This window comes from Ixodes scapularis, unplaced genomic scaffold, assembly GCF_016920785.2.
Source record: "Ixodes scapularis isolate PalLabHiFi unplaced genomic scaffold, ASM1692078v2 PGA_scaffold0__279_contigs__length_252992795, whole genome shotgun sequence".
Taxonomy (NCBI): Eukaryota; Metazoa; Arthropoda; class Arachnida; order Ixodida; family Ixodidae; genus Ixodes; species Ixodes scapularis.
In genome coordinates, this window is record NW_024609835.1 from 2983025 (window position 1) to 3009615 (window position 26591).

General features: G+C 46.7%; 1 protein-coding gene across 1 annotated transcript in view; it reads left to right on the forward strand.

The window, feature by feature from the left end:
- Positions 1–10675, forward strand: part of LOC121835371 (alpha-(1,6)-fucosyltransferase-like) — a 115295-nt gene extending 104620 nt beyond the window's left edge. The window contains exons 5-7 of the mRNA XM_042289536.1: positions 3149–3338; positions 6991–7167; positions 10435–10675. Of these exons, the coding sequence (XP_042145470.1) occupies positions 3149–3338; positions 6991–7167; positions 10435–10675 (608 nt within the window). The remainder of the gene's footprint in view (positions 1–3148; positions 3339–6990; positions 7168–10434) is intronic.
- Positions 10676–26591: the final 15916 nt, after the last annotated feature.

The following is a 26591-nucleotide window of genomic DNA, read 5'->3' on the forward strand; positions in this document are numbered from 1 at the left end:
AAGTATAAGGTCACGTGTCTAGTGGTCAAAAATGCGTAACATGGCGGTGGCCGACCGGTGGTCACTTGCAGCTACCAGTTTATCGCTCTAAAGCCCACTACCTCGTTTTTTTTTTTTTCTCGCTCGTTTCAGGTTGTAACGTTATTAATTTTTTATTCGGTGCGTATAACGGATGTGTGAACGAAGTGGCCGGATAATAAAAACAATAATATTTAATAATAATACAATTTTTAGTACACGAGAGTGAGCGGAAAAACTCTATAAGAAGACGTCAGCCTGCGCTATAACTCTATGATGGTGACAAACGACGTCACAAAAGCAGGTTTGTCATGCTGTTGGATGTCGCGATCCTGGCGGGTTGTCGTAGGAGTTCCGGCTAAAAGCACGATCGAACGCGGGTGTCGCTGTCGTCGTGGCGTCCCAACTCTTGACTGCCAGAGTTTCCGTGGACTGTCAGACCAGAGAGCGACCTGCGGCAGAACAGGCGCCCGCCACATCCATCACCGCTGCTGCTGAGACACCGCCAGGATCGCGACCGGCGGAAGCGTGGCACTTCTAAGACGTCACCAGGCGGAAATCGAGGGACCGCTCTTTTTGGACTCGACAGACCAGTCCTAGGCGCGTTCCAGTAATGACGTTTCACGGAGGTGTGTCACGCTTAGTGTCACTTCGCAGAGAGTTTTTCTGTGTCTTAAACATACTTCCAGCCTGGTCATTCTTTACAGGAGTTTTTGCGGATAAACAAAACCACAAATGTTTTTTTTTTGTTTTTTTTTTTTAGAGTGATTACGGGACAAAAGTGGTCACGGGAAATTCTTATTTTTTTTTTTTTGCGATCGATGAATATAGGGACTCTTGGGTGCATACGGGGGTGGTCTCTTTAAATGTTATGTACCATTTTAGGGCAAGGGTGTCCAAACCGGGCCTGTGGTTGGCCGCTGTCTCTCCAGTGGTGCAGGGTCGGAGGAACGTTGCTACAAGTACAAACGCAGAAATAGGCGGGCGTAAAGTAGCGCCGCGATGCACACCATGAGCGCGAAATAAAGATTGAGAAAAAAAACTTGGCACGTTACCTTCAAAGTCTTATAACGCATAAAATGCATTATAGGGCCTGATAGGATTATACTCCGTTATGGGATTATAGCACATTGTAAGAATATAGAATTGGAGATGGGTGGAGGTGGAGGGAGAGGTGGATGGAGAAGGACACCCTGGGAGGAACAGCACTTAGCTCAGGGGATCAAACACGCGGCCCGTGACTCGCTAAGTCACGGCCCGCAAGTAACCGGCTACGAGCCCTTGTTCCCTATTTCTGGAGCGCTACGCGCCGAGCAAGCGCCATAATAATCTAATGTCACCGATTCATTTCTGCTCGATGCCCGTAGCTGTGCTCTATAACATATTCGCTTTCTTTCGTTTTAGTTTTTGCTCGCCAGCTTTTGTTCACCTCAGCTACATAAACTCTCACTAAGCAGGAGCGACTGCTGAAGATAAAGCTATGAACTAGGAATTCTACCCTTGAGAAAAACATCACCATAAAAATTCAGGTGCTTTATCAGAGTACTCTAAAGAATCTTCAGGAAAGCAATAATTGTCGTATGAAGAAGTTTTTTTTCGAAACATCTTGAGTATGAATATTTCCCGAGTGAATTGAGCAACGCGAACTAAAGTGTGCGTACTCGTTGTTCTATACAAAAAAATATCAGCATGATGGCGAGGCAGTGTCATTTTAATTCTTGTTATCGCAGCAGGTAAGAGCCTAACTTAGTCCTCAAAACGAATCAAACCGACAAAATGTAAGAGGCAAGACCATAAAATCCGTTCTCCATAAAAGTCACCCCCTTAAATTGACCCTCGACCTTTCGGGGGTGGGATATCTGGCCCCCGACCTCAAATGAGTTTGAGACCCCTGACATAGGTTATCTAGGAGATGTTGCTAGGAGCGGGAAGGATGGGGAAAGAAAAGTAGGGGGAAGGGAGGAGGCATGGGGGTTAGAGAATTGGCGTGTCACGTGTCTTATATTTCCCCGCTAAATTTAGCGGGGAAACTGTATGGTGTTGAGGTCACGTGACGTCAGGTCACGTGCGTCAATTTCCCCCGCTAAATTTAGCGGCGAAACTGGATTTTGGTGTTTACGTCACAGGACGTGAATTTTCCCGATAGATTTGGTGGGTAACAAAGTTGATGTATAGGTGACGTGTCGATTCTCAGCTAAGTTTGGCGGAATAACTGAATTGATGGTTTGGCCACTCGACATTAATTTCCCCGCTAAATTGAGTGGGCAAACGGAGTTGACGTACCAGTCATGTGCCGTGAATTTCCACAAGGTCACGCGACGCCACTTTTCTCGCTAAATGTAGCGAACTGATGGACGCAAAGAAGTGTGGGATTGAGGGTACCGTGAAAAAGCATTTCATGCTTTAAAACTGCATGCAAACTCGGGTTCTCTCCATATTATTCACTGCTCATTGTCATCACCAACATTACACACTCGTAGTTCCCTGCTTCATGTCTGCGTAACATAGGAAACAATTCCTTTCCTTTCTCTGTATATCGTGCTTAGCGTCATAACTTTTGCATTCTACGTCATCAGATCGACCATTCTAGTTAGCCCTCTGCTCAGTGTGAATATGCCAAGGTTCCCATGCGCTTCCATTTATGTCCAGTGAGTTCTCTGGGTCAGAATTATTTTGTAATTTCGATATAATCATATCTTCGGTTAAAAAAATGAACTATACATATTCACCCACCTTTCATTTCTTTTTTTAATTATTGATGATGATGATGATGATGATGAGGATGCGGCTTGTTCCCTTTGAAACGGGCGAGCGTGAACTAAGTTCGTGCCTAGTATTTCCTCGTTTATATTGTAGTATTTCCTTTCCAGCCCTCTAGACTGCGTCATGTCTTCAATCAGGCCTGTCAGCCAAAACGTTTGGGGACCTTTTTGAGAACCACTTACATCTTCCAGAAAGATTGGCATTGTTAGAATGGGACCATTGGTAATTTTCCGTGATTTATATCAATTAACTGACACTAATGGTTCCAAACATTCCAGACAAAAAAAAAAAAAAAAGAGGGGTCAGAAGCACTGTTGTATAACCAATAAAACTGACGCTTCATTAAAAAATGAAAACATTTGTGCAGCGGGTAGGGTTAGGAGGGACATCGTTGAGATTCCATCCGCCATCGCTGAGCCCCTGGTGGCTAATCACGGAAGCCCCTACGCCTGGTGGTACGGACAGCTCATGAGGTACATTCTCAGGCTCCAAGCCACTACATTGAAAAGAATCTCGGACTTCAAGATGTCCAGGGGGTACAAGCACCCTATCGTCGGGTAAGGATCAATGTTATTTTTATATATACTAGGGTTTCTGAAAAGCGGCGTGAATTAAAACTCGATAAAAAAATGCACGCTGACCTATAACCTATCTGAATATTCACGAAAAATGCAGCAACAAAATAAAAAAAAAACACCGATTGAATGTTTCGACTTGACTTGTCAGAACTAAAACAAACAAACATATTTTGATTTTACTTTGTGTTTTTCGGTGTCAAGCAAGATCGAAGTTTATCAGGGTTTCTTGTGAAGAAAAAAAAACGAGGTATGTGGTTCCGAACAAGGAAGTTACGCCGAGTTTCTTATTTAAGGACAGATAAAAATCGAAAGTTTTTTGGTTTTCCTCGATTTTTAATAAACGGACTCGGGGGTGAATTCTCGCGGCTTATCTGTATTTACAAAAAACACGGAACCTTACATATATAGACTTCCTTCGTTGCTAAGCGATCGGGGCTGGGGAGGCTGCGCGCTGGCCGGACCAACTGTTTCGCCCCACTTTTACATCGCCTGTCACTGTTCTCAGCACGTAAGTATTTGAGCAGAGAGTGGTTCAAGACTGAAGGTCTACCAGTGTTTCCAGTTTAGTGGTTTTCCCGCTAAACTTAGCGGTTCTGTTTAGCGGGATAGATTATGGCTTGGCGGGCGGCGGGATTTTTAGCCGGTTTTATGTAATCTTGGCGGTTTCTTTTTTTTTTAGAGAGATTGAAGTTTTATATCGATTTACTGAGAACTATGCACCTGTCATTTCCATAATCAGCTACAGTCGTCTTTGCTTACTCTCAGTAAGGTTATGGTTTGCGAGAGTAACGTCTGTGACGTCATCAAAGCATTAAGGCGTCGAGCATCAGAGCATGCTTCCCTGTTTTGTGCGCGCACGTTTGAACTGCAGTGCATGAATGTTCCTTTGACGTTTTCGTCACTGCTTAGTGAAATGGGCCTGGTGAAGTACGCTCAAAAGTTGAGAAAAGACTAGCTACAAGACCCCAGACTTTAAGACTGGCTACTGGAGGTTCCTAGTGATAGCAGACGAGCCATGCGCCGCTATTGCAGAACGGAACTATGTGCAAAACACGTGGATTTGGTCGCGCACGCTGCAAGAGTGTTGGCGGCAAGGCGTTACAAGCAATAACGTTACAGGTAACGCGTGCCTCTTTTTTGGTTCGTTCCTTTTTCGAAATAGTAACGGGTAACATATTTACGTTACTTATTTCGTGTAACGGGTAAAGGAGTTTCGTTACTCGTTGCATTTCCTTCCCGAAACTTAAAAAAAAAATGTTATCCTGGAATTTCTTTCTGCATCTAGGCGCCAAGCCACACGTGAAGTGTCGAGTTTTTTTTCCCCCTTTTTTCGTGAATAATTAGGTGAAACCGTACAAATTTTAATTTCATTATGTTCAGTTTGTGCATGAGCCAAATGTTTCTTGAATGCTTATGCATCCTACCTGTAACATCCGAACAGTCAAACGTTAATTCATAATTAAAAAAAAAAGAAAAGTAACGCAATGGTAACGTTCGTTACTTATTATCAATAACGGTAACGCGTTCCTTTTATTTTGAGGCAACGTAGGACGGTTACGTGTTTCTTTATTTTCCAAGCTAAGAGTAACGCATTTCGTTACTTCTTTTCGGTAACGCCTACAACACTGCGCTGCAACGAAAAAGCATGTTTGGGCCGCTGCACCTTCCTCCTCTGGCAGGCAGATGACTCTACCAGTTCAACTGGAGTCTGACCAGTTATGCACTGCTGAAGGGTCTCTTGCCTTGTTAGTATACGCTGACACAGCAATTTTGGCTTCGGATCACCTGGGTGAACTGTGGCGTGGCGTGACAGATTTCTAGTCAAACGACAAGGAAATTTTCCGTTTAGATGACATTGATATGACCTATAGTCTATACTATTATTATACTTTTGGACAAGAATTAGAGCAAAATAAAAATTCTTATAAAGTCATTTCTGCGCGGTGTTTTGGATTTAGCGGTTTTTAACTGTTTTCGGAATTCCGACTGCGGGTTTTTAACTTTTGAGTTTCAACACTGGGGTCCACCTGTCCAACGACGAGCATGCAGCTTTAGCCGTGTTAGGTCTCATTCACACAGCCGTTTTTTTCCCCGTCCCGGCGATAGCCCCGGCGGCGTTTCCGCCGGGGGAGAGGGTTTTCGGACCGGTTTGAGGCCCAATCGCTCTGCCGGAGCCAAAATGAGCCGAAAGACGGTGTTGTACGTCCCCGGCGCTGACGGGAGACGGGGAATGCCAGCGCCCCGCCCCAGTGAGGGACGGCTAGTCACGAAATAGGAAACTTTCGCTCAATCTGGCGGATTCTCAAAAGTCGGATGACCATGGGCACGGCCGCGGGAGAGATGATTGACCGTGCTGTGCACGTCGCCGGCACTCTCACCGGGAGGGGGAAAAAACGGCTGTGTGAATGAGACCTTAGCTTAGCAGTGGTCGGAAGATAGCTCAGGCATCGGTTATCGTGTCTTTGGAGATAATACGGGATCAGAAATTGTACAAACAAGTGAACGAGAAAAGACCTGTTTGAGACACGGTGTCGCTTTTGCACGACTGCGATACAGGGCTCCCGCGTTGCCCAGGGGGCGTTTTGCGAGAAGGGACTCGTTAGGACTTGTTTTGGGTAGTGCAGTGGTGAGCGTCTCGCACATGTAGAAGCGTGCCTGCCCTGCTGCGGAACGTGATCACGAGAAAAATACAAAGAAACAAGGAAAATTTGAGTGCCGTCGAAGCACACGTCCAAACTAAGAGCGCGAGCCAAGAAACGCCGTTTCATGTAATCATATGTAAAAAAGAACAGAAAAAAAAAACATCGGTACGCTAGATGTTTTGACAACACAACCAATTGAAATAGAGAGGCGTACCCTAGCTGTGGTGCCATGAATCTGGCACTTTCGATGGCCTTTCAGCGTTGAATCTAGCCGATTTCGGACGGCGAAGGAAAAGGTTGTTTTTTTTCGTTCTTCAGCATTACACAGCAAGAAAATCGCTCAGTGAAGGTGCCACAAAGTTGGGCGACGCCCAATCTGGTGGCTTTGTACTACCCGAAATCAGAGCGCCACAGTTTGTTTAAAGCTTCGGGAAGCGCATAAACCCCTACCAGTCAGGCTTTATCCCATCAAAAAGGGACACCAAGACGATTCGTTGGTGATCTTTTTTATGATTAATTGCTCCAGCAACACCGCAAAAACGTCCTACGGCATAATGTTTTATACTTTGTTTAACCATAGTCCAGGCGCAGTTGACGCCACGAGCTGTGTTTGTCACGTTTCTGTAGACGTGTTCTTTCATCACTGAACCAATCATAAATAGAAAAAAAAGCCTGGTGTCTTGCACTTTTGAAGCCTGTTTATTTGAACCCATTACATCGTAGCGTCGGCTGCGTTTTGAAGCAGACAGGCCGAAACGAAACTCGTATAGGTCACCTATACTGACAACCAGCGCACGCCACATATTGAATACGAGCGCTGTGTCAGTGTTTGGCGTGGACTCGTGTTCTGACCGATTGAAACCTAGTTTTAGCCATACGCTCGCGTAGCCTGTCCAATACATGCCCCACGCTGATGATTCAATAGTCGACGTATAAAATTCAGGACTGTGGATTTCTAAAGAGCTATCTGAGTCTAGCAATTTCCACAGAGTGCATATCAGGAGGAAGGACAAGATATACGTGGAAGCAGCCCGTCACGACGTCCAAGAGTACATGGTCCACGTGGAAGATTACTACGCCAAGCTTTCCCTTACAACACACGTCGAAACGAAGAGGGTGTTTGTGGCGACGGACGAACCCAGTGTCGTCGACGAGATCCGGAAAAAGTAAGTCAGCTCACGATCTCTGTGCGGGCAGAAAGGGAAGAACAGGAGGAGACAAGAGCAACAAAATGGTGAGTTGGGCCAGTTGGTTCATAATGGAAAAAGACAAGCGCCGAAAGACCAGGACAAGGTAAGAAGACGACAACACAAGGCGCAAGACGACAACACAAAAAGACGACAACACAAGCGCCTTGTGTTGTCGTCTTCTTACCTTGTCCTGGTCTTTCGGCGCTTGTCTTTTTCCATTAGGAGACAAGAGCGTACGGGGTCGTCAGGAACGATCAGAGGTTAGACTAAAAGGCCTTTGTCTCCGCGGCTCTCGTCGAACTCGTTAACGCTCCTTCACACAGTGCGTCGACCGCGTTGCGCTGCGTTGTGTCGTGCAGCTCAGCGTCTCCCCATTGGCTCGTCGCAAGGGTCGCCATAGCAACAGTTCGACGAAAACAGTCTTAACGCAGTCAGACGCCGCTGTGTGAACGTGCCTTTAAAACAGGGAACGCCGCCGGACGCCAGCATGCCGCATTCCATAAAGGGATGTCCAACCAGCTAGGATATTTCAGAACTCGTGAAGCAACACTTGTCCGCCATATGGAGTGGAAGTTGGAGTCCGGCAGTCCGTCTTCTGTGTGGACATTCACAAGAGAAAACATGACGGCTTTCTGCCTCGCCTCGTCTGCTTTTCTTTAATGTCGGTGTTCGTCAGACTTGGCATCACAGGCCACCTGCCTATGGTGTGTCTGTTGCCAGTCCATCTGTTCTGCCGTGGTTTGCGACATCGCTACCGCCGTCACCACAGCAGGAAGGCCGACGAGGTCCGGGTCCAGGTGGATTTGGTAGGTTCCGGCGTAGAAGCGCGCGTTTCGCCAACACCGCCGAGAGGACAAGGCCGTAGTGCTCCTCCAGTGACGTCACGGACGTTGGCCGACGGACGCCGCGGAACGGCAGGGAAGTAAGGGAATCGCGCGTGCAGTTTCTGTAGTAGACACACATTTTAGTGAACAAAAACGCACCTCACGAGCTAAAAGTCAGTCTATAGAAACCTATTTTGCTGCGCAGAAGGCGACCGAGCGCCTCGTGGTACGGCAAAAGAAACGTCTTCCAGCGTGGACGAACCATCGTAAAGACGTTCGATATGCTAGCTATAAACAATTCTTTAAATAGAAATATTTTTTAACGGCACGCAGTAATATATTACTGTGCGAGATTATTGTTATCATTGATAATTAGGAATAAAAAAAATAAAAAACCGGATCCTTTCCACTCTGTGAGGGTAGATGACCACGAAGCTGTTCAGCACACGACACAACCATGACAATGCATTTTTTTTTTATGCCTTCTCTTTCCCCGACGTTCGTCGTCTTGTCTGGCACGATCTTCATCGGTGGTGTTTGCCGCCCGCCGCTGCCGCTGACATTCTCGGTGGCGTTCCCGCCGTTACTCTTTGTAGACGCCTTGCTTTTCGGGAGTTATACGCTGCCTTCTCATTAGGACGAGACTAGAGAAGTGAAATAGACCTATTGCTGAATTACCCAAGCATCAAGGAGTATGCAGAAAATGGCGTTCCACGCGCCGCGCGGGCTGGCGTCTGCTGCAATCACTGTTCTAAAGCAAAAGACTAAACAAATGGCATCTTGCACGCGCGTTCGTCAACGCGTTATTTTGGTTCTTTACTCCGAATCGTTTATACAGGGAAGGCGTGCTCGTGCGGCGCGTGCGGTGGTGCGAGCGCGGAGTTTTGGTCACGCACACGAAAAATCCGCGGAACCCTAGCCATAAACAGCTTCGCTGTAAAAAAATGCAACACGAAAGTGCGGATGTCGTGACTTCTCGAGAAAGGTATGAGTGGTTTGTTTAAACGGTAATGTGGTATAATTATCGCTGCAAATGTTAAAGTAATTATGACCTTAGCCCGAAACGGGAGCAGAAGAAGGAAAAATTTTTTACGGTTGTAGAACAAATAAATAGGGACAAACACGTCTCTAACCCAGCTAAATGATTTCATTGAAACGCCTTCCTTGTATACGAAACCGCTAAGCCGCAGATTTCATAAATCAAAGAGATAAAATTCCACCAACTCGCCTGGCAGCGTCCAGACCGCGTTGTTACCGACGCCATCTCTCTCCTTTCCCCCTAGATTATGGCCAATAAACGCATTAAGAACTGAACTGCGCACTATCCCGCGCGCCTTCGTCTCTTCCTCTTTCTCGATTTCTAACTAAATTGATCTGTTGCCAGCCATGATTATAGAATTAAAGGAGACTACAACAGGGTGTCACAAAAAAAAATAAAAAAAATTACACGGTCTTTTTTACCGCAAAAATGAACTAGGCATCGCCGAACGCTCATTCTCCGCCCAAAGGTAGCGCTAGAGGTCACAGCAAGATGCCAAAGTCTCAGCCCCATACGATAATGTAATCAAAAGTTATAAGTGATTTCCTGAAAGTTTCAATGGGAAAATGGAGCCCATTTTTACCCGTTTTCGGTTTCTGGTGCCATAGAGCCCCATGTGTCTGAAAACTCCGTCGGCCGCCACTTTCCCATTGAAAGTTTCAGAAAATAACTTATAACATTTGATTAAGTTATCGGATTGGGCTGAAACTTTGGCACCTGGTTGTGACCTCTAGCGCTACCTTTGGGCGGAGAATGAGCGTTCGGCGATGCCTAGTTTATTTTTGCGGTAAAATAGACCGTGTAAATTTTCTTTTGTGACACCCTGTATAATTAAAGGAGATTACTTTATAGGGTCTTTCATCTTCAAAGTCCTATAGACGATTGCAAGCTGGGCGACTGGCCGCCGCCATGTATCTGCTCGAGCATGCACGCCCGTGCGATTACGAGCTTGCCGAAGCTACGTTCAGCCGCGCGTTGCACGCGCTTGCACGCATGGGGCACCAGTTGTGGCACCATGCTTGCAATTGTCTATATGACGCATGGAATGTTGTATTTAAGGAGCCCATTTAAAGTTGTTCACAAGACATTGAACAGTCGTTTTGGGGAGTGAATTGACACCACTAATTCAAGTTTAGATGTACATTGACACAATGACGTCACAAGACCCGGTTTAATACGACGTCAAGTCACGTAACCCCGTAACGTCATGTCAGGTGACGCAGCGTCTCGCGCTGTGTCGCAAACACAAACAAATCAATTATGTGGCTGCCTTCTCGCGAGTTAGGTTCTCAACTTGGCCACTAGAGGCGCGACGGTTGAATGTCGTCGCCAATACCGCGAGCAAGCGACATGATGCGACATGCTCTTCTGTTGCCACAGATATCCTCAGTACAAAGTGATCAACAACGAGGTGGCTTCCCTCCAGGCAAGTACCAGGAACACCAGTCGAAACAACTCCGCGCTCTTCGGTGTAATGCTCGACATCACTCTGCTGGCCGAGTCAGACTTTCTAGTCTGCACATTGTCCTCTGGGGTGAGTGAACCGTGTTCGATACGTATTGCTGCTCTTGCTCTCATCGTCGTTTATCTGAATATTGCTGCCAAGTTCGAATTTCGTTAAATACCGGTAGCATATTTCTTTAATTAGTTGAGACACCCAAGTCCGCCCGCAACCGACGCTATACGGCCCAATCAAGCCAATCAAGCACTTCCGAAAGTGCATCGTCACGGCTATTGTCGCCCTTGCATGGAGTAATATCGTGGTGCGTAAAAAGTGGCCACTAAAGCCCTATCGCGGCCCGGCTGTTAGGATTCAAGCACCCGCTAACCGGCGCAGGGGTGTTTACTCATTTATACATTCGTTATATGTGTACAACGAGGAAATAGTTCTACTTTAATTTACAAGCTTCTATTAGTAGCTTCGAAAGCTTTTAGAAACGTTACGACTGCGACTAGGGTTTTGGCGAGACGCACGACCCGCCATAACAGCAGCCAAGGTAGTGTGGTGCGGATGCGACGCGCTGTTGCTGTCATCGTCTGGAATTCTCGACGTTCTTTCTCTGTGGCGAAGGTAAGACGGTTAGAGCGCAACCATGTGGAGAGTGTTTCGAGCGTCTCTTTGATCGTCAACTGCGTCGGCGTAAAGCTGTTTTCTGTTTTCCACAAAGTCAAGCGAGCTGACGCAGTAGGGAGTATTCACTGACGGTCATAGCTCTGTGCGCGGCTGCTGAGCACGTGCTGACGGTGAGCGTCCACAGTTCTTTTGCAACTTACATTCGGCACCATCGATATTGCCGCTCTTAGCAGGCTAATTACGTGAGATCGTTCGGAGCATGGGCTCTAAACAGTGCCCTCAACTATGGCGTCCAGCGAATACCCGCAGCGAGAGGTTTGGGTATCGCCTCCTGGTGGAATTTTTCCACAGCCCAGAGTTGGAATACTCCAACTTCCTCTGCTGGGGCAAGCACGTGCAATGCCAAGCTTCTAAGCGCTATGACAATACAAACATAACCACGTGTGTAGCACATCCATTACCATAGCCTCCTCTATAGTGGCAAAGACTGACAGATCGCCACGAAAAGTGGCCGCCGAAATTGAACAGGCAGAGCGGCAGAGAACGGATGAGAAGAGAGCCACGTGACGGGAGCCCCGCTGCGGCGAGACGCTGAAACACACTTCTCCTGGGCGATGGAATGTTCGCTGGTCCTCCTCGCGTTCCTCGCGCTACCGCTTGTTTTCTCGTCGGGTTTAAAAACCATGTTTCGAGTCCTCGCCACTGGCGACGACTCGACACTTTAGCGAACAAGGCGGGCTTCGTTTGCTAAAACGTCGTTCGATCAAGTCAGTGCCTACCAGGTAGTACCCAACTTAACCTTAATCATGGCACATGGTAGTGCGTTCACTCTTAAAGATTTATAGTTTCTACCATTTTGACGAAGTGAATAAAAAAGTACCTGTAAAAAGTCACTTCACTTTGTTACAACTTACTGGAAAATGTACCTAAGATACAGATACGGATACCGAGAAATGGAAGTACCTAGGTTTGTACCTCAGGTAAAACAAAACTACCTAGATACCGATCTCAATTTACTTGTACGAGGTACTTTACAACCCTGGTCGAAAGCATGATAGTTCCGCGGGAGAAATTGAATTGAATATACTTTATTAAGACAAACGTCTTGGAGGATAGAGCTTTTGCGAGTAATGTCTCTACACGTATTAAAGTTTAAGGCGACGTATAGGATGACGTCAAGGACGAAGTTCTAGAGATCGGCGCCAAGTACGGCGTCTAGGACGACCTCTAGAATGACGTCGAGGACGGCGTCAAGGGCTTCGTCTAGGACGACACCGAGGTCGGTCTCTCAGACGACCATAAAGACGACGTCAAAAACGACGTCAAGAACGGCGTCTAGGACGACGTGGAGGATGACGTCGTAGAGGACGACGTCCAGAACGACGTCCAGGACGACGTATAGGACGACCTTAAGGATGACATCTAGGATGAAGTCGAGAAGGACGCCTAGAGGAGGACACTTAAAAAGGCTATTAGCGTATTTGCGTGGGCGACCACCTTGGCCTGCGGAAGCCGCCGTAGATGTAGACGCTGCTGCCGATGTCTAGGCTGAAGATGTAGACGCGGTCGCCTCACAGTCCATCGCACGAAGCACGCAACGAGCACACATGAAGTCCGAAGCGCACCTTTTGTTTACAACGCTCCGGTGGTGACATCACGCTCCCGCACTTGAGCGTGAGCGGCGTGTGCTTGATGAGGTAATTTTATGACCATCTTTCGGGCACAACGACGCCGCTTTCGCGCGTAATGGGGCAAGTAAGGTCGTTCTAGAAAGACCTCTAGGACGACATCAAGGACGACGCCAAGCACAGCGTCGTCCTTGAGCATACTCGTTGCGTGCCGGTCGCACCGGCAAGGGCTCGCCGCTGATTGGCCACCTGAAGTCGCCATTATTGTGCATAGTGTGCTCTGGAATTTAGAATTAACGCGAACATTTAAGCAATCAATTCGTACCTAAATTAAAAATTATAGTTAATCACGGCAGACTAGGTGGCGCAGCGGAACCAGTAATAGTTACCCACTTTCTTAGGTAGCAGCTATCAATGTCTTCAGCCATGTAGCGAACGGAAGTGCCTAAACAGAAATCCAAGACCAGCTTCACAACAAGTGCGCGGACAGTCGAGTGAGCCGCTGTGGCGTATGGGATCGGTCAATCTTTAAGGTTACATCATATAGACGCTTTCAGCGAGTCAGTTACTCGAGCTGCCACCAGTCGGCGCGCCCTTCGTGCGCTTTCCGAGCCGCCATAGCCGACCTTCAGTCTCTCGCCGTTGCTCCGCGTTGTGCGCTGCACGGGCCACTACCGGCGCTTATTTTTCGTGTTCTTTTACGTTGCGCGTTAAAATCTTGTATTTGCTTTAGACCTTTTCGATATTTAGGACTTTCATTTAATCATTTGATATTTATATTTCGGCATAGCTCTTGTATTTTCTTATTTATGAAATGGAATCGAACAGCGAATGGGTCGACGATACAAAATGTTGAGGCTTCAATGACCATGTAAGTTCATCCCATTCTTACGTTTTGGTCGCTAATAAAGGGAAGTCAACACTATTGCGACATATGTAAATTGCAACTGACGCAGTAAGGCTATCGCAGTCGTGCTTCCCGCTGCATGTGCGCGCTCGTTTCCGTAAAGCCGACCCGCATGTCAGCGATTTAGCGTGCGACGAGACGAGCGACGGAGATTTCTCACCGTCGCCCGTCGCATCGCCCGGTTTTGGGATTTCTAGAAAACATCGCTCACCGTCTTGGTCGCTTGCTCCGTCGCTTCCATGCTGTATGCCTCGTCGCGAGACTGACTGAGCGACAGCGAAGCGGGTCGCCGTCGCTTATCTGGTCGCTCGCCAAATCGCTTACATGCGGTTTTTACCCAATTAATTTCCATGCACACACCATTGAACCATTGGCGCCTTGATATTAAGTATAAACCGCATGCAACCGATTCAGCGAGCAACGAGTCAAGTGACGGTGACCCGCTTCGCTGTCGCTCGGGCGGTCGCGCGACGAGGCAAACCGCATGGAAGCGACGGGAGCAGGCGACCAAGACGGTGAGCGACGTTTTCTAGAAACCCAAAAAACCGAGTGATGCAACAGGCGACAGTGAGAAATCTTTGTCGCTGACTCTCGTCGTTGTCGCCATCGCTCGTCTCGTCGCACGCTAAATCGCTTACATGCGGGTCGGCTTTACGGAAACAAGCGCGCACATGCAGCGAGAAGCACGACTGGATAGTCAGTTGAAATTTGCATATGTCGCAATGGTGTTGACTGCCTTTTATTAGCGAGCAAAACGTTAGGATGGGATGAACTTACATGGTCTCTGAAGCCATAATCTTGTATCTCGATCCATTCGCTGTCCCACTCAATTCATAAATAAGAAAATACAAGAGCTATGTTGATATATAGATATCAAATGATTAAATGAAAGCCCGAAATATCGGAAAGACCCAAAGAAAATACGCAATTTCAACGCGGAACCTAAAAGAACGCGAAAACAAAACTCCGGTAGTGGTCGGTGCAGCACACAACGCGGAGGAACGGCGAGAAACTGAAGGGCGGCTATGGCGGCAGGGTCACGTGACGTCAAGATGGCGGCGCCCATGAAATGTTGCTTGAAAGGGTCTATATTACTTTATGCTCTTCGTGAGTTTTCTATCAGCGGATAAACAAATCACGCACCGAAAAAGCGCAGGATTACGACGACAAAAGCGACGACCACCCTGACGATGCGCTTTTTGAGCTGCTCCAATGGCTCTACGGGAATGCAGCGTCGACTTTGCTCGAACTTACTGTGAAACGCAGTATAAAATGCGATATTTCATTCATGGCACAGGGCGGCAGCTGGGTGTATCTATCAATAATCACGCTGAACGTTATTAATCTTTTCTGAGTAGATCTCTAAGGGGACAGGGCGCGACGCGGCTGTGTTCTCTCAGACGCACTCTGTCCACGCCGTTAGGGGAGGATTTTGTGCGGATAGGTGAGCCATCTACCGTAAATGAGAGTAGAAGAATATATTCTCAGTGAAATGGTGTCTCCGTCTCTTTTTGCAGTTTTGCCGAGTAGCCTACGAGCTGATGCAAACCCGACACCCCGATGCCTCGCTGAGGGTGACTTCTCTGGACGTGGAGTACTTCTACGCATACAACTCCTTCCCACCGATGAAGGCGCTGTACGGCAACCGACCGGCGTCAGGCAAAGAACTGGGCTGGCCAGGGGCCGGCGTGCTAATTAAGAGACCCGGGGCCGGCTGGGCGATCGCGTCGGCGTTGTTCAAGAGGTACAACGACGGCTTCAACCCAGGTCGCTTATTGAGCGCCTCCAAGAGAAGCAAATCCAAACAGTATCCGAGGTTCAAAACCACGCAGACGTACTTTGTTACAAATTTCAAGGCTTTTACCGCGCCCTTACGTTAAACAGCTTTCGCGAGAACAAAGAGAAGCGTCATCCGGGTTTGAAGGTTTTTTTGCAAAGCTTGAAGCGCCACCCGCTGCGCCGAAAGGAATCCCGGGAACAACCTGTATACAGAACCGGCTGTAGCAGACGCCGGGGCGACCTTGGGGGCGACAGAGGACACTCATGCGAGCAATTGCGCCCCCCCCCCCCCCCCCCCTCTCTCTGTCTCAACGCAGTGTCACGTGCTGCGTACACGACTTTTCCCCGGTTTGTTGCGGGCTTCGCACACGGCATTTTGAGATTTACGAAAAAATGTACATTAATGATCGTGGCACTCGTGCTCACATTGGTTGTCGCTGTTTGACATAGACAAAGATAAGGCGTCACGAAATACTCCATGCGTGTGCTGTGCGACAGTGCGAAATACGCAAAAGGTTGATTATCCCCCATCAAGCGGTACACATAGAGGCAAAGCTACGGGCTGGCTGGTCCAACCAGGAGCCAATTCAAAACCTCGTGGGAGATGACCCCGACACGCGTGCTTCTTACCACTCTGATACGCACGCCAGAGCTGTATATGTCGCGTGTTTTCTAACTGGCTCCTGATCGGGCCTGGAGGCTCGCAGCTTCGAAGGCAGTCCATCGGAGGGTGAGCTTTCAAACCGGTCTTAGTCGATCGGGACGCAGGAGCCACAATTTCACATACATCTATTGTACGTTTGGATGTGGAATAAATAACGATTTCTATGGAACTTAAGATTTTTGCCGATCTCTCTTTGCGGTTGTTTCAACTCAGTCGCTGACCTCCCGTGACGGGTGGAGAGACATGGCGGAGAGTCCAACCTGACATGCCTTTGTTGTCGTCGTCACTCATTGTTATAAGGTGGAGCGCGTCTGTAGCGGGACCTGGAGAGTTATAACATGTTTACAATGTTAATTATGAGCATTGTTTTACGATAAGAAGAAAAAAGAAAAGAAAGCGTCCCGTGACCGCTTGGGAACTTTACGAACGGCCCCCTCCCTGTTTCGCATTTACGCGACAAGCATCCGCGAACATGCTGGCCATCACCATCACTAATACAATCGAAACGCTTCTTGATCTTGCGACAATTACCGGCTGCTCGTACTTCCTCTAACCTCCCCAACAGTTTTTTTTTTTTTTTTTTGCGTGTCAGCGAGCGAAGTTGACCGTCTGTTCGCCTCATTTTCGGATAAAAACTCACCGGACACACGCTCACCGGAAGTGCGTGTACCGCAAGTAAGCTTATTAAACTTAAGTTCACCGGAAGTAAACTCATGGATGGTGGGCTCACCCAACATAAGCTCCCGAACTGATGTCGCGGGGCATAAAAATTAAACGGACGTGAAAGCTTACAGGGCAAAAAATTCGCCCATCTCGGTTGAGCTTTCGTCCGATTTCGTTCACCGGAACGAGTCCGGGGTCGGAGCGCGCACCTGTAAAGCAGTGTGACGTACTTGGCTTCGAGGCTCTGATTGGCTCTTCTGATGGAGCAATTCTGTTACTCTCACGTTAGTGTGGACAAAAGTTAAGTTTAATCATGATATAGGAGAAAACAAAAATGCCGACATATTTAGGGCACAAAATAAGAAACAAACACGAATCAGATTATCGACATGTTCATTTACGAGCCCCAAACAGGTAATACGCCTCGCAACATGAAGAGCAAACCAAGAACCTCGGTTCGCAACCAAGAACATTGTTTTACTAGCGGATATAATCTTGAAGGGTCAATTTCGAATCAAAAAGCGTGAACATAGTAAAACACGCCTTGATGTGGGCTATTCGTAGTAATTATACTAGCAACGTGTCTGCGATTTTATGTACGGAAAAACCAGCAACGTACAGTCGGGAGCAAAAGTTTGCGGGGCACGGGAGCGCGTGCCGAAATGCATCGCCGCGCCGTGCAACGGCGCGCCACCGCATTAAAAAGCCGCGCTTTGCGCATGCGCGCCCTTCGTGCTGGCAGTCATGTCTCTTTCGCTCGTTTCTGTCCGACTCACTCCTGATAACCGGAGTCGGCGCCAGGGGAGCAAGTTGCCGTTTCGCTGGCTGTCATGCCCCGCGTCCTCTTCAGCTGCCTCAGCAGCCGCGCTGGGTGACAAGGCGCCTGGCTACCCCCCCTCCCCCTCCACACACACACACACACACACGCGAGCTCCGTGACAAAGCGCGGTGGCTGAGACGGCTGAAGCAGACGCGCAGTAGACAGCCAGCGAAGCGCTAAAGCACGCCCCTGGCGCTGACTCCTGTTATCAGGAGCGCTTCGAAAAGAAACGAGCGAAAGAGACATGATTGCGAGCACGAAGGTCGCGCATGCGCAAACCGTGTCTCCTTAATGCGGCGGCGCGCCGTCGGACGGCGCGGCGATGCATTTCGGCACGCGCTCCCGTGCCCCGCAAACTTTTGCTCCCGACTGTACATTTTGCGACTAATTATTTACCGGCTCCTATTAAGATAAAACATTAAAAAAAATTTTCTGGTTATCCTTACGTATCCGTTTTAACTATTCATTAGATCGTACAGGTATACAGATTGATGGTCCGTTTTTAATTAGAAACAAAGAAATAGTGAATCTTGCTGTTCTGAGAGAGCATATATTTCCTTTCCAACTCGTTCGGCGGAACTGTGGACTGCGCCACTTTGTCTAAATAATTATTATGTGCAATCACTACAATACACACGCCCTACTACGCTGAGTGCTCACCTAAACAATACCATCGAATTTTTCTTAATTCGAATCACAATGGAAGATTTGCGCGATGATTTATACAGAAATAAGTAAATAAATTATCAAGAAGGCGGTTTTATTTTAATTGTGCTCTATGGTTGAGTGCGCTGTTGCTGCGTATAATTTATTGCAGTCGGTGTTATATGAAACAACAAGGGAGCAAGGTGCTGCGTCAAGCTGTTATTTTGGTTCTTTTTCTTCTTTGCTTCCGTCATTCATGTAGCAGAATGGAAAATAAAGTTATTTATGACTACAAGACCAAAAAAATATATAGGCAGTCAATATCCAAAATTTAATCGGGTATTCTAGTATTTATTTTTTGTTCGTAGATTTTCTGTTCAACGAAGATTCTCTGAGGTACCTAGAAAAAAGAAACCGAATTGAAGTGTCTGGAATTCGAAAATGTTCGTCGAGAATGCTGTCAACAAAGCGAAGTTCATCGTAGAATGCGTGAACGACATGAAGAGCTGGGGGAAAAGAAACGTGCCCTTTGCTCAGTTAGAGCAGAGCATGCTCTGCTCTAACTGAGCAAAGGGCACGCAAAGGGCACGAATAGGCAGCTGCGGCTGCAGCCGCAGCTGCCTATTCGCTCAAAAAAAAAAAAAAGTGTAATGACGTAAGGGCGCTAATTTGTTCGCGGCTGGAACTCGGTGATACGTCCCCGCACCTTCTTCAGACTTCCCCAGTGGCGCAATAGGTTAGCGCACGGTACTTATAAGTCAGTGCTTGTGAGCTATGCCGGGGTTGTGAGTTCGAGCCTCACCTGGGGAAAGAAGTGTTTTTACTTTTTTATTGTCCGTTTTTAGCAGCAACAAATCACGTCAGGTTTCACCTGAGATTGTTTCACTTTTTTTCTGTTCATTCCACTTCTGAAACTTTATTTTGTCGTGCCCCAGTGACAGGTTTGTTTACAGCCTGGTGAGCGTCCAGCAGTTCCCCTGTACTCCTTCTTTATAAATTGTTTTCTTTTTACGTATAATTGAAGCAATCAAAAAATAAGTTATTCTGGCAAACAAATAACGGAAAATAGGGCAAAAAAATGAAAGCCGTTTACAACTCCCTGTAACGCCGCATTAGAGCGCAGCTCTTGAGGAGGAGGAGGGAAGGGTACTGAGGGTCAGGTGTTCTCGGGGGGGGGGGGGGGGGGGTCACGTGACATCCCAGGTCACGTGACCCCCCAGAGAAAGTTTTCCGCTAGATTTAGTGGGGAAAAGTTTCCGCTAGATTTAGCGGGTAAATTGTTCCGCTCAATCCAGCGGAGAAATTTTTCCGCTAGGTTTAGCGGGGAAACTTTTCCTCTAGATTTAGCAGGGAAATGTTTCCGCTAAATTTAGTGGGGAAATTCCCCCATAATGCACCGCGCAATTACGCCGACGGCGACGCCGACGTCGACGCCGCTCAAGCTGGAAACGGGCGCCTAAGAGCTGCGCTTTAAAAAAAGCTTTTTAACGTGTTGACGGAACCCTTTGCTTCCTTGTAGCTTTGCGTATATAACATCAAATTATGCGCCTCAACAGCACTGAAGCTCAACATAGCATACAATACAATATAAATCGTTCATTACGTTTACGTCGTCTCATTTAGGTATTACGTTTACGTCGTCTCGTTTAGGTATTACGTTTAGGTCGGCTCGTAAGCGCGAGGCTTCGCAGCCTCCGCAGTCCCCGATACCCGCCAGGGAGGAAACACCCATGGAGGTTCCCGTCGAGGCGCCCTCCGAGGCACCTGCGGCCAAAAAGGAAGCCCTAACGAAGCCCGTTCGCGATAAGAGACTAATGGAATTTCAGGCAGAAATGAGGCGTTACGCTTAAATCACTCAGCGAAGCGGTTGCAATGCTTAACAGGTTTGACGTCATTGACAGCAACTTTAACGCGCTAGTGGCCAGGGTGGGCACATTGGAGGCGAGGAGACGGACGATGGAGTTTTGTGTTCTTCCGAACAATGAGCCTTCTCCGACCGGAACCCCGGCATATTTTGGTGCCCAACGCCTCCAAGCGGCCACACCTTGTAGCACTGTAGAATATTATACTGGAAGATCCAATCATGAAGGCTCATCCTGGAATCTGATAATGGAATTGCTGGAGTTTTCAGAGCAAGAGGGCTGTGCTCCGGCAGTTTATTAGATCCCACCCGGTGACGGCACACGCCATTCTACTTAAGGAAACACTTTCTGACGCGGTCACGCTACCGGGTTACAAATCGCACGTCGTTTACGGTGAAGGAAAGAGAGGCATCTGTACACTCGACTCCAAAGGATGCACTTCCGTTAAGCATGATATTTTTTTAGACTCCAGCAAGGTTCAGCACTCCTTTGTTGAAATCATTCCGAGTGTAGCATCTCTATATTCCACATCTACAGCTCACCTAAGGATCTAAAACAGAGGTTCACACCGCTCTTTAGCAGGGCAGCCGGTAAAGCCGGTGGTTCCCCGCTCATCGTTGCCGGCGTCTTCAACGCCCCGCACCGGGCGTGGGGTTACTCGTGAGCAACGCGCAAGGGAGACGGCCTGTGGCAGTTGGCGGCTGATCACGACCTCACGCTCGTCACTCACCCGGCGTTCCTGACCAAGATTGGCAACTCATGTTCGAGGGACACCACGCCCGATTTGATCTTTGTCCAGAACGTCGGGGCTGTGTCTTGGCACAACCTGAATGAGGATTTAGGCAGTGATGACAACTTACTCGCCACTTGCATCAATGTGAAGAGCAGACCGCTTAAGGAATTTACCATCACGGACTGGGATCAGTTTCGCAAGAGCAGAAAAAAGCGGGCACTGATCCAGGACTCGTCTATTGACCTAGAGCGCTGGGCGACGCAGCTCAAAGGAGACGTCAAATCAGTTACAAAGGCGGTCCAGATGGGCCAGAGATCGATAGAATGGGTAGCCGCCTCGCACACCTTACAGCGACTCAACCTCAGGCTCCGCAAGAAGATTGCGGAGCACAACCGAACTATCGAAGACCACTGCAAATCCCCCACCAGACAGCAATGGGACGAGGTGTGCAACTCGTTCGACGGTCAAATGCGAGTCGGCGGTAAGTGGAATGTACTCAAGCACCTGCGAAACGAGTCCAACTCCAACTCCGATCAGAGTCAGGTCCTGCAATCGTCGACAGCCCACGATCCTCTGCCTGGCTGGATACGCTCCGTCACTGCTGCTGCCTTCGCCTCGGACGTCTACGATAGCAACTGACCGCTGTATGAGGCCGCTGCTGTCGTCTGCACTATAAGAAGAGGATCCTTGCATCGCTCATCACTTGGCAGCCGCGACGGCAGTCCACGCATCATTCTAAAACTGCGCTACTTTGCAGACTGCTTCAATCGCCTGTTCCGGTTGATAACGCTGCCCCTGCAATCGTCGACAGCCCACGATCCTCTGCCTGGCTGGATACGCTCCGTCACTGCTGCTGCCTTCGCCTCGGACGTCTACGATAGCAACTGACCGCTGTATGAGGCCGCTGCTGTCGTCTGCACTATAAGAAGAGGATCCTTGCATCGCTCATCACTTGGCAGCCGCGACGGCAGTCCACGCATCATTCTAAAACTGCGCTACTTTGCAGGTTGGTGTTTTACTATATAATATTACCCGAACATTTAGAAAACTTGCCGTCGCTGCTGCCAATTGTGTTGTTGTTCACGATAAGGTGTAACCGACCCAATGGCGAAGGACCTTACGCGCCTTTTCGCAGAATTGCGGGATGAGATGAGGACCGAGTGGAAATCCTTGAGGGAAACGATAGAGAGGGACTTTCGCAATGAAATCCGTGACCTCCGTTCAGATATACGGGAAGTGAAGTCTAGTATGGATTTTATAAATGCTGAATTTGAGAACATGAAGAAGAAACTTGCAAGCGAAGTCGAGACAGTTTCTGCGTTAAAAAAAGAAAATGATGAGCTTCGAGCGAGGTATCACGCCCTTGAGGGGGATGTGAAAGCAAACCGGATGAGCATTGTCCAATGCGAACAGCACTCTCGCGCCTACAACCTAGAGATAAAGGGAATGGCAGTTATTGAAAACGAGGATCTTCATGCAACTTTGTGCAAGCTTGGTGAACTAATTGGCGAACCGATTGATAAACAAGATGTTGAAATCTGTCACCGAGTCCGCACACGAGAACTAAACAAGCAAAATATTATCGTGCAGTTCGTACGAAGAGAGAAACGCGAAAAGGTGCTTGCAAAATCCAGGAAAAAGCGACTCACGAACAAAGACTTCGGATTATCGACTGACACCGCGGTCTTTGTAAACGAGCATTTGTGCCCGACCTTGAAGAAACTACTTGGAAAGGCCACTGCAAAAAAGCGAGACGCGGGATGGAAATACGTGTGGGTGCGAAACAGCAAGATTTGGGCCCGTAGATCTGAAACCGCAGATATCGTATCGATAGAACACGACGGTGATCTCGATAAGATTTGTTAAGCCAAAATTGAAGGATAAGCGTTTTCCTTTTTATCGTTTTTTTTTTCTGCTAGGTAATGGCAGACAACGATCTGTTTCTTCCGCAAGATATTTGTAACGAAACAAATAAAACAAGTAAACTCTTGAAACTTTTTCACCTGAATGTTAGGTCAGCTAGATCTAAGATAGACGACCTTATGTTTCTTTTTGAGTCATGTAAATGCTCGTTCGATGTCATAATGTTCACGGAAACGTGGTACAGAGATGAAACAGATTTTTTTATTCTCCCCCAGTATAATCATTTTTATCAAAATCGTGTTTCCGGGCGGGGGGGTGGTGTCGCTATGCTTGTCGCGAGTGATAATTTCGAAAATATTCCTGAATACACATCTGTTACGGATGACTATGAAATACTGTGTATAAAACAGGACTTTTATATTTTTGCTGTTATATATCGTCCGCCCAGCGGGAATGTGGCACGATTTTTGACATTTCTAGATAAACTGCTGTGTCACGCAAACGAAAGCAAATATGTTCTTTTTATTGGTGGCGATCTAAATATTAATTTGTTGGAAACTAGCCCCAGCGCGGCCGACTTGTTATTATTGTTAACGGCGAACAATTTTGTTAATGTAATTACTCATCCCACACGCACTACACTTTCTACATCAACATTAATTGATCTTTTTATTACAAACCATGAGAAGGAAAAGATCAAAGCTGGCGTAATAAGCTCAGATATTAGCGACCATCTGCCCATATTTATGCTAGCTGACACAACACGAGAGGTACATAAGCGTGACACAAATTCTATGACTTTCCAAAACATTACACCACTTACACTAGATGCATTTAGACAGAAATTATTGGCCACTGATTGGACCGATGTACTGAACTCAAAAGACGTGGATAGTGCATACAACGTGTTTTTGGAAAAATTTAAACAGGTTTATTTTTCTTGTTTTCCAAATAAAACTATTAAACTTGCTCGAAAAGGACGAAAGCCTTGGATGACCACTGCACTCCTTAAGAAAACGCGTATAAAATATAAACTTTATAAAACATTTCTCGTGACACGTGAGGCAGTGGCATTAGTCAATTTCAAAGAATACAGAAACCAACTAACAGCGGAAATTAGAAAATCTAAAAGAACTTATTATTCTAGTCTGTTTGATGCTGAGTGTCTAAAAAAGGCCGATATATTATGGAAACGTATAAATAGTGTTTTCAATTCGTCTTACAAGCCAGAAAGTTTTGAAAATTTTAAACATAATGGAGAGGTCTTAAGTGCCTCAAACCTGGCAAACGTATTTAACAACCATTTTGTGAATATCGAGAACAACTCTTATTATCATGAAGCGTCAGAAAATATTAAGCCTATCTCGGAATCGCTCTTTATGTACCCCACATATGAGACTGAGGTGTGTTCCTCTATTATGTGTCTGAGTAACAGTGGCAGTCGTGATGCGGATGATTTACAAATTAAACCTGTAAAATATGTAGCAGATATTATTGCCCCATATATAACATACATATACAACCTCGCAATATCTTCCGGTATCTTTCCTAAAAAAATGCAAATCGCGAAAGTTGTAGCTCTATTCAAATCAGGAAACAAAAATGAGTTAGGAAATTACCGTCCTATATCCATTCTTCCAGTATTCTCAAAAGGGTTAGAAAAGATTATTCACTCCCGCATTATTAATTTCTGTGATAAGCACTCGCTCATTACTGACTGTCAATTTGGATTCCGAAAACATAGATCAACAGAAACAGCCTTATTAGTTCAAAAAGAACATATACTTAGAAATTTCGAAGACAAAATTTTGACGCTTGGGTTGTTTTTAGATTTCAGCAAAGCATTTGATTGCATAAATCATTTAATCCTGTTAGATAAATTATTTTCTTATGGCATTCGCGACCTTCCACTCACACTAATTAAGTCATATTTACAGCATCGCTCCCAATTTGTGCAAATTAAAAATCAGAGATCAACACCTTTAAATATATTATCAGGAGTTCCCCAGGGAAGCATCCTCGGGCCACTTCTTTTTTTGTTATATATAAATGACATAGTGAAACTCGATTCAAGTTGCAAATATATTATCTATGCAGACGACACCAGTGTATTTTTTTCAGATTCATCCGAGGAGGGTCTTGTAAATAAAGCAAATGCGTTTCTTATAAAATTAAAAACATGGGCTGAAGTAAATTGTTTAACTATTAATGTCTCAAAAACAAAAGCTATAATATTTCGCCCACGTGGTTCGAGCGATAGATTATACAATCCTCTCAACTTTGGATCCTTGCATATTGAATTTGTAAATAGTGTTAAAACACTTGGAGTTATTTTTTGTGATAATATGCTCTGGACTAACCATATAAGAAAGCTCTGCTCTAAACTGGGTAAATCTGTAGGAATTATGAACAAACATAGACATGTTCTACCGAAAAGCGTAAAAAGGGTTTTATATAACTCATTATTTTATTCCCATTTGTGTTATTGCAATCTCGTCTGGGGAAATACGTCTGATTCAAATTTAAATATGATACATTTATTACAAAAAAAGGTGATACGAATAATAGCAGATGTTTCTTACATTCATCACACCGAATCATTGTTTCAATTATATAGGATCCTTAACATACAGCAAATTTATAACTACCGTTTAACAATAGCTTACAGAAATGCTACTTACGGCCGTTCCAGTACAATTCTTCAACTATCTGAATTAAAAGAAACTGAGAATCATTACCCGTCTAGACATCACCAACCTTGGAAAATTCCGAAATGCAGGACAAATTATGGAAAACAAACAATACGTTATGCTTTACCTTTTTTGTTGAATGAATATTGTGATCAAAATATAGATGTAGTGAATATGTCGAACAGCAGTATACTCAATTTGTATTTTAATACTTAAGAATGTATTCCTTATGTGCGCACTATATTTGCATTGTTTATTTCTGAACGCATTTTATTTGTTTTTGTGTTCCGTCATAGCTGCTGAGTGGGGGGTCCGGAGCTCGTCAAGCTGCATTTCTGCAGCTTTTTCTCCGGCCTCCCATTCACCACATGTATCTGTGGTGAGAATAAAGTTTGTATTGTATTGTATTGTATTAGCAGTGTCCTCGATGAGGCCAGGCAGTCCGAGACGGAAGACGCCATGTTGGACGGGCTGACAAACGAATACCTACCTATCGGTACCTCGAGCCCGGCTGATTACCCGTCCTATGAAGAGCCCCCCTGCCTGGAGCTCAACGAGCCTTTCAACGTCAACAAGGTCAGGAAAGTTCTCCAGAACCTCAGCGGTAGATCGGCCCCGGGCCCCGATGGCATCTCCAACAGGGTGCTTCGAAACCTGCAAGACGGCTCCATTGAATTTCTCACTGACGAAATCAACCGTATTGGGGAGCAGGGATCCGTCTCAGAGTCCTGGATGACGGCGACGGTCGTCCTGATCCCCAAGCCGGGTCGGCCTCCGGGGCTGGCTAGCCTCAGACCCATCTTCCTCACGTCCTGCGTGGGCAAGGTGGCGGAGCACGTTATACACAATCTCATGTCAAAGCACATCGAGGGGAAGAATCTCTTCCCGTACAACATGATTGGTTTCCGCCCGTCCCTGTCGACGCAGGACGCGATAAAACTACTCAAGCACCAAATTTTTGACAAAAACCAAGGGATGTCAGGGCCATCCTAGGAGTCAATTTAGAAAGAGCTTTCGACACATCACCCACGCGCACATCCTGGACTCCATTCCGGGACTCGGGCTGAGCGACACGTTTCACAAGTTTGTCAGTTCGTTTCTACGATCCAGGAAAGCCACGCTCAAGATTGGCGATCTCAAGTCCGACCCGGGGAGCTGGTACCGAAAGGTACGCCGCAAGGTGAGGTAATCTCCCCACTTTTATTCAAC